Below are 17,445 nucleotides of genomic sequence, written 5' to 3'. Positions count from 1 at the left end.
AAAGGTTTCCATCAACTCACCTCTTAATCTTCTAAATTCCAGTGGATACAAGCCTAACCTGTCCAGCCTTTCCTCATAGGACAACCCGCCCATTCCTGGTATTAGTCTAGTCAACCTTCTCTGAACTGCTTCGAACACATTTACATCTTTCCTTAAATAAGGAGACCAATACTGTACACAATACTCCAGATGTGGTCGCACCAGTGCCCTAAACAACTGAAGTATAACCTCCCTACTTTTGTAATCCATTCCCCTCACAATAAATGATAACATTCTATTAGCTTTCCTAATTACCTGCTGTACCTGTAAATTAACCTTTTGTGATTCATGCACTTGGACACCCAGATCCCTCTGCAATTTCTCACCATTTAGATAATAAACTTCTTTTTTATTCTTCCTGCCAAAATGAACAATTTCACATTTGCCCACATTATACTCCATTTGCCAGATCTTTGCCCACTCACTTAACCTATCCATGTCACTTTGTAGCCTCCTTATGTCCTCTTCACAATTTACTTTCCTACCTATCTTTGTGTCGTCAGCAAATTTAGCCACCATTCCTTCCGTCCCTTCATCCAAGTTATTTATCTAAATTGTAAAAAGTTGAGGCCCCAGCACTGATCCCTGTGGCACACCACTCTTCATATCCTGCCAACCAGAAAAAGACCCGTTTAAGCCAACTCTGCTTCCTGTTCACTAGCCAGTCTTCTCTCCATGCCAATATGTTACCCCCTACACCATGAGCTTTTATCTTCTGCAATAACCTTTGATATGACACTTTATCAAATGCCTTCTGGAAATCTAAGTACAGTACATCCACTGGTTCCCCTTTATCCACAGCACATGTGACTCCTTCAAATAACTCCAATAAATTGGTTAAACATGATTTCCTTTTTATAAAACCATGTTGACTCTGTCTGATTACCTTAATTTTTTCTAAGTGTCCTGCTATAACACCCTTGCATTTCCTGAATTACAGCTGTTTCAGGGTTGTTACTTGTGTCCTCTGTGAATGGCTTGGCTTTAATATTAAGGTGCTGCCCCCTTGTTCTGAACTCCACCCCCACCTCGCGTGCCCCCCCCCCGCCCCAACAACCAACTCCATAAGAGAAAATAGTGTCTCTAGTTCAACTGTATCAGCTCTTTTAATCATCTTTAATTGGTTTTTGTGACGTTGGTTATGGGGTAAATATTGGCCAGGACATGGGTGGCGGAGAAATCCCCTGCTCTCCTTCAAAATAGTCTAGGATCTTTTACACACAGCTGACAGGGAATACAGGGCCGTGCTTTAACATTTCATCAAAAACACACCACTCACAGTAGGAGCATCAACCTAGATTATGGGCTCAAGTCTTGGGAGTGGAGAGTTGACTACAACCTCCTGACTAGTGATGAAAGTGCTACCCACTGAACCAAGAAACATGAGGATGAATGTGGAAGCTGGGTGAGGGCAGGATATGAGGACAAAGGTGAAGATTTGAAATTCACCACTCTAAGAGATAAACTGCTGGCAGGGCAGGCTGATGATGGAGGTAACAGGGCTGTGGGATTTTGTGTGGGTTGCAATAAACTCTGTGGCGTGTGTGTAAGTTGGGTGGGGAGCAGGAAGGGCAAGGATTTGAAATTCAAATTTAAAAATGAAGAGCTTGTTCTTAGAAACCAAAGTCCCCAGGGGATTGAGTGAACGAATCTGATTTTACTATACAACCTAGTTGTTGACTGAAGGCTCTTGAAAGTGTTTAATGGAAATTAAAATTGACACAGTACTTACGGAGTCAAAATGCAAATATATTATAAGTGAAACAGTGAGAGGACTTTATGCTGTGGATTTTGTTCTGTTTTGCACCTCGGGTTTACAGCTGAATTTAATGAGACAGGATCCTTGTCAGGGTTTACAGAAATTTCTGAAGTCCCAGTGTCTGTTGCAAACATCAGTTCTAATTAAACCAATGTATTTTTTTAATTCACAATAGCCACCCATGGTGAAAGAAGGACCTGCATTTATATAGCACCTTTCACACCCTCAAGAAGTCCCAACGTGCTTTAAAACCAATGGAGTAGTTTTGAAGCGTAGAAACAGTTGGAATGTAGAAATACAGCAACCAAACAGTGCACAGCAAGATCCCACAAACAGGAATGTGGTAATGAACCCGGGGATCTTTTACGTCCACCTGAGAGGACAGACAGGGTTTCAGTTCAGGCTCTCATTTGAAAGACGGCACCTCTGACATTCTGCAGGACTCCCTCAGTGCTGCACTCAGCTTGTGCGCCAGGATTTTGTGCTCAAGATACGAGAATGGGGCTTGAACCTACGACGTTCTGACTCTGAGATGAGAGACAGCAACCCACCGTGTAACCATCTCTCTTCACCACATATCTTTTTTTATTCATTCATGGGATGTGGGTTTTGCTGGTTGGGCCAGCATTTATTGCCCATCCCTAATTGCCCTTGTGAAGGTGGTGATGAGCTGCCTTCTTGAACTGCTGCAGTCCATGTGGTGTAGGTACACACACCGTGCTGTTTGGGAGAGATTTCCAGGATTTTGACCCAGCGGCAGTGAAGGAACGGCGATATATTTCCAAGTCAGGATGGTGAGTGACTTGGAGGAGAACTTCCAGGTGGTGGTGTTCCCATCTATCTGCTCCCCTTGTCCTTCTAGATGGTAGTGGTCATGGATTTGGAAGGTGCTGTCTAAGGAACCTTGGTGAATTGGTGAGCTTTGTTCTACTCTGTTCTCATTTTCCCTCTGCAAGAGGTTCTTGTCTCCACTAGGTGTTAGTGTTCCTGGCTCGTGGTTTCTCTGATTAACTTTCCGTAAGGCGGGTGGTTAATGAGTGAGACAATCCCTGTGAGTTTCCACACAAAATGTGTGTAGTGCATTTCACTTCTTGAATACTGCAAATTTGCAGAAAAACTCCCAAAGCTGGTGTTTCTGAATTTGTTTAATTTAGTTGCAGGATGTGGGCGTCACTGGCAAGGTTGGCACTTATTGCTCATCTCTAGTTGCTCCTTGAGAAGGTGGTAGTGATCTTTTTCTTGAACTGTAGGTAATGAATTTGAATGCTGGCCCATTTCAGAGGGGCAGTCAAGTGTTAATTAATACCCGGGAGCTTCTGGGGGTGGGAATTGTATTGGGTCCAGAATCTTGTTAGTTTGATTTCATCTAATGGGTCCCAGAAATAATAATGTGGCAATTACTTGATAATCTGCTTCAGTGATGTTTGGTTGAATGATAAATACTGGATAGACACCCGGGAGAATTCTTCTAATTTTTATTCATTCAAAGGATGTGAGCTTCGCTGGCTGGGCTAGCATTTATTGCCCATCCCTAATTGCTCTTGAGAAGGTGGTGGTGAGCCGCCTCCTTGTTCTGCTGCAGTCCATGTGGTGTGGGTACACCCAAGGTGCTCCAAAGTACTGACTATGGGGTCTTTTATGATCACTCGAGAGGGCAGACAGTTTAGCATCTCATCCAAAGACAGCACTCTCAGTACTGCACTGCAGTGTTAGCCTGGATTCTATGCTCCAGTCTCTAGTGTGAGGACTTAAACTAATGACCTTCTGACTCAAAGATGAGCTTTTTACCTACTGAAGCGGACACACAAATAATACTGATTCCTTTAAATGGAAGCTAGATGAGCAGATGAGGGAAAAAGAAAAAAGGGATATTCTGATAGGCCAGGATTTTCCGGTTGGCGAGCGGGGGGGCGGGGCCTGCTCGCCGACATGTAAAATGACGTGGGATGACGTTGGGCGGAACTCCTGACATCACCCCGCCTCATTTCAATTTTCAGGTCGGCAGGGGCATAGCCGAATCAGCTGTCCGCCCGCCGACCTGTCAATGGCCAATTGAGGCCATTGACAAAGTAATTAAAGTAATTAGTGGACCTGCCCGTCCAACCTTAAGGTTGGCGGGCAGGCCGGGAGCCCTGGTGGGCATTGGAAAAAGCGTGAAACCTCATCCATGGGCGGGATGAAGTTTCATGTAGGTTTTTAAAAATTTAATAAAAGTGTAACTAAAGGTGATGGACATGCCCCAGCTCATATGACAGTGTCACATGAGGGGACATGTCAGGGAAATTTTTTTTTCTTGTTTTTAACATTTTTTAATGTGGAGCCGATCTCCCTGAGGCAGCACTTAGCCACAGGGAGATGATGCGCTCTTTCACCCGCATGCGCGAAAAAGCACACTCTCAGCTCAGGGAATCCCACCCCCCCCTCCAACCCCCAGCCCGCACAGGGAGCGCTCAGTGCTTAATTGGCCTGCCCACGTAAAATGGCGGCATGCCCCCGATTGGGGGCACCAATTGGAGGTGCGCCCGCTCCTGAATTTCCCCTCCGACAGGGGGAAAATTCTGCCCATAGTGTCAGAGGGAGAAGGGTGGAAGGAAGCTCGTGTGAAGTTTAAGCGCCTTGACTGAGTGGCCTCTTTTGATGTTGTAAATTTGATGTAATGAAGGACCATCTTGTATGTGTTTGGTGTGAGGGGCGGTGGAGGTATGGGTGTGATGTGGGTGGGAACTGGGGAACTGGAGCCCTGATGGAAAATAGTAATGTCTTGAAATGACTCCTCCCAACACCGTTAGGTCTATATCGCTTTGAGCTGCAAGGTTGCCATGCCAGCTCTGGTTGGACATATTCCTGGAGGCTCTCTCACATGGCATCCTATCTCTAATCCAATCAAAGAGCCTTTTTCCTCTCATTTCCAATATTTCTATAGTTAATAAACGGGAGATTTCAAAGAGCATAAGAAAAATGGAGCCGGAAGAGGCCATTTTCCCCCTCAAGCCGGCTCTGCCATTCGGCATGATCATGGCTAACCTTCAACCTCAACTCCATCTTCCTGCACTGTCCCCATATCCCTTAATTCCCTTAGTACCCAAAAATCTATCGACCTCTGTCTTGAATATACCCAATGTCTGAGCATCTACAACCCTCCGGGATAGAAAATTCCAAAGATTCGGAACTTTCTGAATGAAAAACTCTCTCCTCGTCTCAGTCCTAAAAAATGGACCCCTTATTCTGAGACTATGATACCTGGTTCTAGACTTTCCAGTCAAAGGGAAACATTTTCTCAGCACCTACCCTGTCAGAACATCCCTAAAGATTTCACATACCACAGTGAGATCACCCCCAGATTCTTCAAAACTCCAGAAAGTTACAAACACATTCTAACCCATCACTCCTCATAGGAGAATGCCACCCATCCCACCATCCCAGGAATATGGAAAAAAACACAGGCCTGAACTTTTCCCTCGTCGGACATGTGCAATTGGCGGGCCTGGGAGCGGCCAGGAAACAGGTCCCCGACCGCCATTTTATGCAATTAACGGCTAGCCAGTGTTAAATGCACGCTGAAAAGCTCAGCGCTGCCAGGGTGGGGACGGGAAGAGGGCGGGTGATGACGTCACCGCGGGAGCGGGTGATGACGTCACCGCGGGGGGGGTGGGGGGGCGGGTGATGACGTCACCGCGGGGGCGGGTGATGACGTCACCGCGGGGGGGGCGGGTGATGACGCCACCGCGGGAGCGGGTGAGCGCTGCGAGAGAGCTCCCTGAAGGCAGACAGCTGCCTCGGAGCTGCAGACCTGCAAATAATAATATAAAGCTCTATATCAGGTCAGAGACGTGCCCGACCACGGGGCGTAAAATTCTGCCCATAATTTGTTTTCAATATCTCTGCGACTTTACTCTCAGGAGTTGTTTGCAGAATTGCACAGGGATGGAATTTTCAATTCTCGGAGACTCCAGGGCAATCCTGGAGAGCTGGCAGCCAAATTCAAGTTGCTGCAAGTGCCCTGACGCCGATCACTTGGCTTTAAAAAGAGCTAATGACAAAAATCTATCCACTACCGCAGAAATAATCTTTTATTTTTCCTTCTCTCCTATGCTGAATGTATGGCAATTAATGTTTGGGAGTTCCCCTGACAACATTAATTCCAGGCTGACATTGAAGTTCTGCTTGTGTATTTCGGGATTTGACTGATGGAATTTCATATCAATATTTAACTGTTGTTGTCGCTGATGATATCCCTGTGGAATTGCAAAGATGAAAAATATTATCGATTGACTTCATAAGCAGGGAAGCAAGCAAGATTAAAAAACTGCATGCAAGGTGAACACTTTTGGCTGTTTGATTAAGTTAATTTTTGTTAACTAGTGCCAGGCATGGAACAATCATGCGTGTCCTGCTTCCATATCAAGCAGATTAGACTGAAAACTTCGAGGGGAACACCGAGAAAGGGGGAATTGTGAGAAATAAAAGGGTTAAATTCTCACGGCAGGCTGCACAGATGAGGATGTATTCCCTTGAGTACAGAGAATTAAAGGGTGATCTAATTATGGTGTTTAAGATGATTAGAAGGTTCGATAAGATAAAGAGAAATTATTTCCCCTGTTGTGGAGATCAGGACGTCTTCACACAAAGGCTAGCAGAAATCTAGAACTGTCTTCCCCCAAAAAGCTGTCGAGGCTGGGGATCAATTGATAATTTCAAGACTGAGATTGATAGATTTTTGTCAGATATGGACATTAAGGGCAGAATTTTCTGCTCGTGCCCGATCAGCCCTTTATCATTTAAAAAGACAGACTCAGTTTAGGCACGGACTCGGGACCCAGAATTCATCCAGGTGTCAGGTTCAGCAACCTGCTTTGAAAATCTGGCCCTTGGCTCCACTGGGAGGTGCAACCTGAGCCAAGTTCATGACACCAGGGCTGGCTCAGATATACGAGGAGCAGGAGGAAGATTAGGAACGAGAGAGTAATAGGGGATTCTATGGTTGGGGGAACAGAAACTCATCAAGGCTTCTTCGACAGCACCTTCCAAACTTGCCACCTCTACCACCTAGGAGGACAAGGGCAGCAAACTGATGGGAACACCGCCACCTGGGAGTTCCCCTCCAAGCCACTCACCATCCTGACGTGGAAATATATCGCTGTTCCTTCACTGTCGCTGGGTCAAAATCCTGGAACTCCCTCCCTAACAGCACGGTGGATGGCCTACAACACATGGACTGCAGCGGTTCAAGAAGGCAGCTCACCACCACCTTCTCAAGGGTAATTAGGGATGGGCAGTCAATATTAGCCTAGCCAGCAACAGCTGAATCTGATGAATAAATGACAAAAAAAGACAGGTATTTCTCTGGCCAGAGACGTGAATCCACCTTGGTATGTTGCCTCCCTGGTGCCAGGGTCAAGAGTGTCACTGAGTGGCTGCAGCATTCTGATGGGGGGAGGGTGAACGACCAGAGGCCGTGGTCCACATCAGTACCAATGACATAGGTAGAAAGGGTGGAAAGTTGCAGATTACACAAAACTTGGAAGAATTGTGAACTATGAGGAGGATAGTGATAAACTTCAAGAGGACATAGACAGGCTGATGGAATGGGTGGACACGTGGAAGTTGAAATTTGCAGAAAACTGTGAAGTGATACATTTTGGTAAGAAGAACAAGGAAAGACAATAAAGAGTAAGGAGTACAAGACTGAAGGGGCGCAGGGACCTGGGCGTATATGCGCACAAATCGTTGAAGGTAGCAGGGCAGGTCAAGACAGCAGTTAATAAGACATATGGGGCGGAATCTTGCCCTTGTCGGGCGGGCTCGGTGGGGGTAGGCAGGGGTGGGCAGGGGCAGTCGGGAAGCCGACCGCTGCCCACGATCGGGGCCGGAGGGCGATTTCACGCTGGCGGGCCAATTAAGGCCCGCCTAGTGTGAAACGCGAGCTGCAGCGCTCAGCGCTGCTTGTGCAGGTGGGGGAGGAGTGCAAGCAGGGCGAGTGTGAACTTCGTGCGTGCACGCTTGATAATCTCCCTGAGGCATGGAGCTGTCTCAGGGAGATGAAGAGTTATAAAAAAAAATAAAGAAATTAAAAACGTAATGAAACATTACGTTAATGAACCCTGCCCACACAAGCAGCACTGACTCTGTCACATGAGCAGGGACGTGTTAATAATTAAGTTTTAAAATTTTTATTTTATTTTTATTTGCTTTAGGAAACCTTATCCCGCCCGTGGACGAAGTTTCCTAAAAAATGCAAAGGCCGTTTGTCCTTTTTGCCTGCCTGTGAGGTTGGATGGGCAGTGAAAAATGTAACTTAACTGATACCGTAATGGCCTTAACAGGCCTTTTAATTGTCGGTGGGCGTGCTGCCAACTCTGGCGCACGCCCGCCGATTGAAATATCGCGTGACTGAGCGTTGACGTCGGGGCACTTGCCCGATGTCAATGCACGTCGTTTTACGCTCGAGCGGGTCCGGCATGCATCTGCCTACCAAGCTAAAAATTTTGCCCATGGGATGCTGAGCTTTATAAACAGAAGGATTGAGTACAAGACAAAGCTATGGTGAGCCTTTATAAACACTGGTTCGGCCTCAACTGGAGTAATTACCCAATTGTGGGCACCACTTTGGAAAGGATGTGAAGGATTGGAGAGAGTGCAGGAAAGATTCATGACAATGGTTCCATGGATGAGGAATTTCAGTTCTGAGGATGCATTGGAGAAGCTGGGGCTTTTTTCCTTGGAGCAGGGGAGGTAGTGAGGAGATTTGATAGAGGTGCTCAAAATCCTGAGGGGTCTAGACAGAGTAGATAGAGAGAAACTGTTCCCATTGATGGATGAATCGAGAATTAGAAGACACTGATTTAAGGCAATTGGCAAAAGAACCAGAGGTAACATGAGGAAAAATTTTTTACCCATCAAGTAGCTAGGATCTGGAATGTATTGCCTGAGAGTGTGGTGGAGGCAGATTCAATCATGGCTTTCAAAAGGGAGCTGGATTGTTATGTGATAAGCAAAAAATTTGCTGGGCTACAGGGAAAGGTGGGAAGTGGTGGGACGGAGTGGGACTAACTGAATTGTTCTTGTAGCGAACCAGCATGGAAACAACAGGCCAAATGGTCTCCTCCTGTGTTGTAACCATTCTATGATTCTATGGTTAGTGTTTTATAGTGTGAAATAGGGAGTAGTAGAGTATAATAGTGTGAAATAGTGCATATTAGACACCTTCGCTGTCTCAGATGTATCCTTGATATCTCTCAGCAAAACAAGGTCACCAAATTAGAGGACCTGGAGCATGCTAGTTCCATCATCATACACTCATTACTAAGCCAGCAACATCTGCACAGGCTCGGCCACGTTCACTGGATGGATGATGGCCATATACCCAAAGACCTTCTGTACGGTAAATTGGTCACTGGGTCATGACTTCTATACCTCCGCTACAAGGAGGCCTGCAAGTGAGATATGAAGATGGCGGACATTGACACTGACAACTGGGAGACAGTCACTGAGGGCTGTGACCTCTGGAGGCTGACTGTTTGGCAGCGCATTGGAAGAGGCAAACAGAAATGGAAAACTCAGCTGGCTTAGAAGAGGGCACAGAGAAAACAGAGGCCAGTGAATCATGCACCTTCTCAGTCCACTGCCTTCCTCTGCAACAAATGTGGCAGAGACTGCCATGCTAGAGTGGGGCTCCTGAGACACACAAGATGATGCTTAACACGGAGTTAACCACCATGGTACAAACCGTTGTCCTACAAGATTGAAGGCTGCCTCACATTAACATTCTGTGAATTTTGGTGTTGAATCGTGTGAAATGCTGTTTTAAAGACAATCTACATTAAGTAATCATGCAGATAAAAGTAAACAAGGTAAAAGTCAGTGATGCCTCAATAAATTCTGGGAATATATACTTGAATATGTATGAAATAATATAATATTGCCTTAAAAGGGAAACATTTGCAGAACACTGGGAAAGGAGAAGAGGGAGTTGGACTAATCAACCAGCTCTCTCAAAGAGCTAGCACAGACACTATGGGCTGAATGGCCTCCTTTGTGCAGTGTTATTGTATAATACACAGGATATTGGTGAGTACCTGAAGTGATAATTAAACTCATTCTTTGCTTGTCTACACCCACTTAGGCTAACCTTCCTTGAAATGCTTCCAGCATTTTCTGATTTTCGTTTCTAACCTTTACAGGTTTTAAAAAAAATCTTCCATCTACTTCTGGTGCAATAAACACCTTTATTCACCCGTGAGTTTTTTCAGACCTTTAAAAAAAATAAGTCTCGCAGAATCTGCCAAAGAACATCGCCCATTCAGCCCACTCCCCACTCCCCACTCCCAGGTTGCAGTGTCAGCTGTGACTCAGTGGGTAGCACTCTCGCCTCTGAGTCAGAACATTGCGTTCAAGTCCCACTCCAGAGACTTGAATATAAAATCAAAGCTGACACATCCAGCTCAGTACTAAGGGAGCGCTGCACTGATGGAGGTGCCGTCTTTCAGATGAGACATTAAACTGTTAAACATTAAAACATTAAACATTACCCCGCCTGCCCTGTCAGGTGGACATAAAAAAATCCCATGGCACTATTTTGGAGAGCAGGGGATTTCTCCCCAGTGGCCCGGCCAGTATTTGTCTCTCAATCAACATTACTAAAGCAGATTATCCGATTATTATCACTTTGCTGTTTTTGGGAGCTTGCTGTGTACAAATTGGCTGCTGCATTTTCTACATTACAACAGTGACTACATTTCAAAAAATACTTCGTTAGCTGTAAAGCACTTTGGGATATTCTGACGTTGTGAAAGGTGCTGTAAAGATTCAGGTTATGTATTTAAACTCTATTTTATAATGTCTGAATAAAACAGAGATAATATCAGCCTTGTGCAAGTGGAGAATAGGAACACCGTTTCCCTTCACTCTTCCCAGTCCTGTACAGTACATCGAGAGTCCAACATTATCCATTCACTCTAATGTCATGTGCTAAATAGCTGAGAATCTACCAGCAGAGGGAAATTTCTCATAACAAACAAGCCACAGTTTCATTCTCTCATGCAACCTGATCAATGCTCATTTTGTCTCCTTTCAATAAATGCCAGAAAATCGCTTCTGGCACCAGCATTACACTTTGGCGGTTCCACTGCTGAAAATTTGCTTCCACATTTCCCCACAGATTTAAAATAAGCAATAATAAATGTTAAAACCTTACAATAGGTTCGAATGATTATTTTAATCTTTGCCAAATGTAGAAGAATTAACGTTTGCACTTTCTTACTTTCTTGTGACCTGTAAAAGATAAGAACGGCTCTCATTACCTGGGCGTTTTGCTTTGGGCTGTCTGGCTGAGCCCCATCCATACTTTTCCACCTGTCATTCACCATATTCAGAGCCAACAGGGGCTGCGCCTAATTCTTCAACAGCCTCCTGTCCTTCCTCATTCCGAGCTCAACACAGCTTTACTGCTGGAAAGGAAAGGAGAGAGAGGCAGGGAGAGAAAGAGTGAGAGAGGAACAGGGAGAGAGAGCGGGACTGAGAGACAGATAGACCAGAAAAATAGAGGGAGAGAGAGAGAGAAAGACAGATATAGAGAGTTAGATATGAGATAGATGAGAGAGATAGAGGGACAGAGAGAGAGAGACATAGATAGAGAGAGAATGGTTTTAAAACATTGAGAGTGAGCAGCCTTCTTGAACTGTGTCTTGTCGTTCAGGGTAAATACATAGTTGAAGAGGTTTTCTTGCTGGTGAGGGCATGTTCTAGAGGTCAGGAAGCAATTTAAAATTCCCACTTTACTGCCTTTCGAAGCAGTTTGAGCTGTTGGAAGGTTTTGGAGTCCTGTTCTCAACCTCACAACGCTCTGCACAAGACAAAGTCCTCGTCCTCCTCTCAGCAGCCCAGCTGATCAGCAGGTATTAAAACAGGTTGGATGTATGGAGGTGGGGGAGGGAGGGAGGGGGGGTGGTGGTGGGAGAAAGCTGAGACCCAATGTGATCGGCAGAGACTCCCTGTAGAGAGATACAACCTCCTGTTGGGAGTGACGGACACTGAGAGGGAGGGAGGAATGGAAAGCAGCCTTCAGTCACTTCAGCTCCTTTCACCCGCCCCTTTTTGCTCTACGTCTGCAGGCATCAAACTGCTGCTTCGGCTATTCCCAACACCAAAGCTCAACAGCCCAGTTCGAAACAGGTCATCGCATAATGTAAGAGCAGGGAAAAGCTGAACGAATACCAACCAGGCAAGCTTTCTGTTTGAACCTAATGTAAGCAGACAGCAAGTTCCCCTGGTGCAGTAGGGCTGTGCATAAGAGCAAAGCTTTATTTACTTGTTAACATACTGCTGGCTGGGAATATTTAACCAGGGTAAACTCCTCAAGGTTTCAAATCCTGCTTCGACAGAAGCAATGTGGCACTGTGACAGAGACAGGACACATCTTGTATACACACACAGACACACACGTACACACACACACACACACACACACACACACGTACACACACGCACACGTACACACACCTACACACACGCACACGTACGCAGACACACACGCACACACACCACTCAGCAAAGATCCATGGTGTGCACAGATTTAAGCAATCACGATGCTGGGTTAATAGATGAATCAAGCTGTCTTATTTCACACTCCTAGTCTGGAATCATTTCATTCACAGTCTGTCTTTTGTTTTATTTAAATTATTCAATCCTCGGACGTGAGCACTGCTGGCAAGGCCAGTATTTATTGTGCAGCCTGCGATGCCCAGAGAAGGTCTTGGTGGGGCTGTTTCTGTATCAGGTTTGATACCACAGAATGGCTTGCTGAGATGTTTCAGAGGAGCAGTTAAGAACCAGTCACATTGTTGTGGATCTGATATCACCTGTGGGCCAGACCAGGTAGAAACAGCAGATTTCCCTCCCTAAAGGACATCGGTGAACATGTTGAGCTTATGACTGATTCATGGTCGTTTGTACTGCTCCCAGTTTTTCATTTCCACTGTGATTTGGGGTGTTTTATAGATTTTGTTGGAAATATGTCCCAACAACAACTTGCATTCATATAGTGCCTTTGATGTAGTGGTACTTAACATGCTTGATCAGAAATTTAACTGGCCACTTAAATACTGTGGCTATGAGAACAGAGGCTGGGAATTCTGCAGAGAGTAACTCACCACCTGACTCCCCAAAGCCTGTCAACCATCTGCAAAGCACATGTTAAGAGTGTGATGGAATACTCTCCACTTGTCTGGATGAGTGCAACTCCAACAACACTCAAAAGGCTCTACACCATCGAGGACAAAACAGCCCCCTTGATTGGCACCCCATTCACCACCTTAAACTTTCATTCCTTCCACCACTGATGCACAATGGCAGCAGTGTGTACCATCTACAAGATGCACTGCAACAACTCAACAAGGCTCCTCCGGCAGCACCTTCCAAACCTGTACAAAAACAAAAATACCTGGAAAAACTCAGCAGGTCTGGCAGCATCGGTGGAGAGGAACACAGTTAACATTTCGAGTCCAAATGACCCTTCAACAGAACTAAGTAAAAATAGAAGCGAGGTGAAATATAAGCTGGTTTAAGGGGGGGTGGGATAAGTAGAGCTGGATAGAGGGCCAGTGATAGGTGGAGATAACCAAAAGATGTCACAGACAAAAGGAAAAAGAGGTGTTGAAGGTGGTGATATTATCTAAGGAATGTGCTAATTAAGGGTAGAAAGCAGGACGAGCAAGGTACAGATAACCCTAGTGGGGGTGGGGTAGGGTGAAGGAATCAAAAAAGGCTAAAAGGTAGAGATAAAACAATGGATGGACATACATTTAAAAATAATGGAAATAGGTGGGAAAAGAAAAATCTATATAAATTATTGGGAAAAAAAGGGGGGATTGGAAAGGGGGTGGGGATGGAGGAGAGAGTTCATGATCTAAAATTGTTGAACTCAATATTCAGTCCGGAAGGCCGTAACGTGCCTAGTCAGAAGATGAGGTGCTGTTCCTCCAGTTTGCGTTGAGCTTCACTGGAACAATGCAGCAGGCCAAGGACGGACATGTGGGCATGAGAGCAGGGTGGAGTGTTGAAATGGCAAGCGACAGGGAGGTCTGGGTAATGCTTGCGGACAGACCGAAGGTGTTCTGCAAAGCGGTCACCCAGTCTGCGTTTGGTCTCTCCAATGTAGAGGAAACCACATTGGGAGCGATGAATGCAGTAGACTAAATTGAGCGAAGTGCAAGTGAAATGCTGCTTCACTTGAAAGGAGTGTTTGGGCCCTTGGACGGTGAGGAGAAGGGAAGTAAAGGGGCAGGTATTGCACCTTCTGCGGTTGCATGAGAAGGTGCCGTGGGAGGGGGTTGAGGTGTAGGGGGTGATGGAGGAGTGGACCAGGGTGTCCCGGAGGGAACGATCCCTGTGGAATGCCGCTGGGGGGGTGAAGGGAAGATGTGTTTGGTGGTGGCATCATGCTGGAGTTGGCGGAAATGGTGAAGGATGATCCTTTGAATGCGGAGGCTGGTGGGGTGATAAGTGAGGACAAGGGGGACCCTATCATGTTTCTGGGAGGGAGAGGAAGGTGTGAGGGCGGATGCGCGGGAGATGGGCCGGACACGGTTGAGGGCCCTGTCAACCACCTCGAAAACCTCGGTTAAGGAAGAGAAACTTCCAAACCTGTGACCTCTACCATCTAGAAGAACAAGGGCGACAGATGCATGGGAACACCACCACTTGCAAATTCGCCTCCAAGTCACTTACCATCCTGATTTGGAAATATATTGGCCATTCCTTCACTGTTGCTGGGTCAAAATCCTGGAACTCCCTCTCTAACAGCACTGTGGATGTACCTACACCTCAGGGACTGCCGTGGTTCAAGGAGGCAGCTTACCACCACCATCTCAAAGGCAATTAGGGATGGGCAATAAATGCTGGCCCAACCAGCGATGCCCACATCCCATGAACAAATAATAAAAAAAGAAGATCGCAAGGCACTTCACATGAGAGCTATTAAATGAAATTTAACACTGAGCCACATAAGGAGAGATTAGGACAGGTGGCCAAAAGCTTGCTCAAAGATGTAGGTTTTAAGGAGTGTCTTAAAAGAGGAGAGAGATAGAGACAGGGAGGTTTATGGAGGGAGTTCCATAGCTTAGGCCTCAGGCAGCTGATGGCAAGGCCACCAATGGTGGAGCAGTATAAATCAGGGATGAGCAAGGGGCCAGAATCGGAGTTGCAGAGAGATCTCAAAGAGTAATTGGGCTGGAGGGTGTTACAGAGAAAGGATGGGGAAAGATCATGGAGGGGCCTGAACACAGGAATAAGAATTTTAAAATCTGAGTGCTCCCAGCTCCGAATTCCCGCTGGGAGGACAAGAGAATGTAGGGTTAGGTTATTCTTCCCCTGGCCTCAGATGGGCAGTGACTCAACCCAAGGGAATCTGCCCAACTGCTGGCCCAGAACCATCTCCTGGCTCACTTCTGCCAGAAATGTACACCGAAACAAGGAGTATAGGTGAGGTGGCCCAGGAGGAGTGGGGATGGGGGTGGTGTTGGTGGGTGCCATGGGGAAGGCATGACATACTGACAATATCTGCCACGTTATCTGTCATTACCTACGTGGTAAAACTGAGAGGCATTCTCAGTCCTTCCGCCATCGTTATCCTGCCAACACTGGGCTCTGCCCCTCTGGGGAACCTGGGTAAATCCCAGGATGACCCTAGTGACTGTGGGGGGTTGCGGGGGGGAGGGGGGCGGGTGAAGGGGATATTGGGACAAGCTTACAGGATGGACCAAATAAACTTTGAAATAAATGGTGCATTCATCAAATGATCTCGAATTTTACTACATTCAAGGAGGCCATTTGGCCCATAGGTCCATACAGGTGTTATTGCTCCACACCAAGCCTCCTCCTATCCCTCTTCATCTCATGCTATCAATATACCCTCCTATTCTTTCCTTCCTTATGTGCTTATCTAACTTCCCTTTAAGTACATCTATACTATTATGTGATTGTTATTTATGTGCAAGAACTATGAGTGAGTATTCAGAGGGTTCTGTGCAGTGTACGTTCTTTAAAAATATTCATAATGCTTTCAGAGTCCTGGCTGCATTCTCCCGGGGAATATTTACAGATTTAATTCTGAGGACAGGAAAGTATTGACTAATGTCAAAATTATACACATAAATATAAAGATGAAAGTCAAATGTTCAGTTTACTGTCAGATTTATTATACCTGGAGGGCTGGTGGTGTGTAGAGTGTAGGAATCTGTATAAAATCTTAAAATGGAACACCAGAATTGTGGGTTCTCACTGGAGAAAGAACCAGTAAATATGTTTTCAGGAGAGCTGTCTCAGCTGTTGGTCTATTAGTCATTCTGCTCCAGTATGTACAATGGTAGAATATATTTAAATGCATCCTGCTGCCTTCTGTCTCTGCACTACCTCCTTCTCTCCCCGGTTTAAAACCCACTTCTTTAATCAAGCTTTTGGTCACCCATCCTAAAATCACTTTCTTTGGCTCTGATTATGTTTCTGTGAAATGCCTTTGGGTGCTTTCTATGTTAAAGACACCCAGGAGGGAAAGTGCAACTGACTGGTACTGAATGGAGGGAAGAGGTAATTAGATTAGGAGGAGGCACGTGTGGACAATAAGCACCAGTATTAACTTATTGGCCGAATGGCCTTTTTCCATGACACAGCTTTTATTTAATTGTCTAAGATTTGAGCACGCAGTTTTTTTTACCTCCATCTGGGAAGGCAGATAGCCTTTCCGTTTAACATCACCTGACAGTGCAGCACTCCCTAAGTACTGTACTGGGAGTGCCAGTGTGGATTACAGGTTTAAATCAAGGAGGTGGAGATTGAAGCGGCAACCTTCTCCTCAGGGGAGTGAGTCACATCAGGCCCACTGTATAAAGCACTGGATCCTCAGACCTGGGGTGGAATCTTACAGTCGGTTGCGGCAGGGCTGAAGCCATTCTAAAGTCCATTGACTTCGGCGGGACCGTAAAATCCCACCGGCGTGAAATTTCGCCCATAGCATGAGCAATGCCATAAAATGACCCAGTAGTGCTCTTACATCTGATGTACTTTTGATGTTGGTCTCTGCGATTACTTTTTTGATCAATTGACCCTATTAATTGAGTATATTTCGTTAACCTCCAGTTCTGAATGTGGGACAAGTTGTATCAATTTGAGGTTAATTATAATTCAAATCAATATATTTTGTTATAAATCTTGTCCAGGCCAATTTAAACATTACTCAAAGCAAAAACAATGCTAAATACAGTCGATGTATGAAATATTTATTTAACATCTGCCATCATTCAATATTGTACCTGGCTGTGTCCTGGAGTCATGCTAGTATCTCAGAAAGATGAACGTGTTGGTTCACACTGCTTAGTGAAAGGATCACACCAGTGCTCATGCAGTGACTGGTGCTTTAAGGACCAGGTGCTGTTGACATAAGGCTCTGTTATATGGAGATGTTTCACCTCTCTGTGGGAGAAAACCATTGAAACTGTTTGAATGTTTCATTTCTGAAATAAGTGTTCCACTGGGAGGTAAAGAACTTGCACAGCACACAGAGGCAATTGTTAATTAGACGCCTACCTCTCCACAATCTTTGATAAAAACAAAAAACTACTGCGGATGCTGGAAATCCAAAACAAAAACAGAATTAC

The 17,445-nt window shown here is 45.6% G+C and overlaps 1 protein-coding gene across 1 annotated transcript in view; it reads right to left on the bottom strand.

Annotated features, from left to right (window-relative positions):
- LOC144686134 (fibrinogen C domain-containing protein 1-like) overlaps window positions 1-11,163 on the bottom strand; it is a 30,809-nt gene extending 19,646 nt beyond the window's left edge. Inside the window, exons 1-2 of the mRNA XM_078551279.1 lie at window positions 11,098-11,163; window positions 5,950-6,033 (exon numbers count right to left, since the gene is read on the bottom strand). Coding sequence (XP_078407405.1) covers window positions 5,950-6,033; window positions 11,098-11,163 — 150 coding nt within the window. The remainder of the gene's footprint in view (window positions 1-5,949; window positions 6,034-11,097) is intronic.
- Window positions 11,164-17,445: the final 6,282 nt, after the last annotated feature.

Source organism: Cetorhinus maximus, chromosome 10 (assembly GCF_964194155.1).
Source record: "Cetorhinus maximus chromosome 10, sCetMax3.hap1.1, whole genome shotgun sequence".
In the NCBI taxonomy this organism is placed as follows: Eukaryota; Metazoa; Chordata; class Chondrichthyes; order Lamniformes; family Cetorhinidae; genus Cetorhinus; species Cetorhinus maximus.
This window is presented reverse-complemented; position numbering and strand designations above follow the sequence as displayed.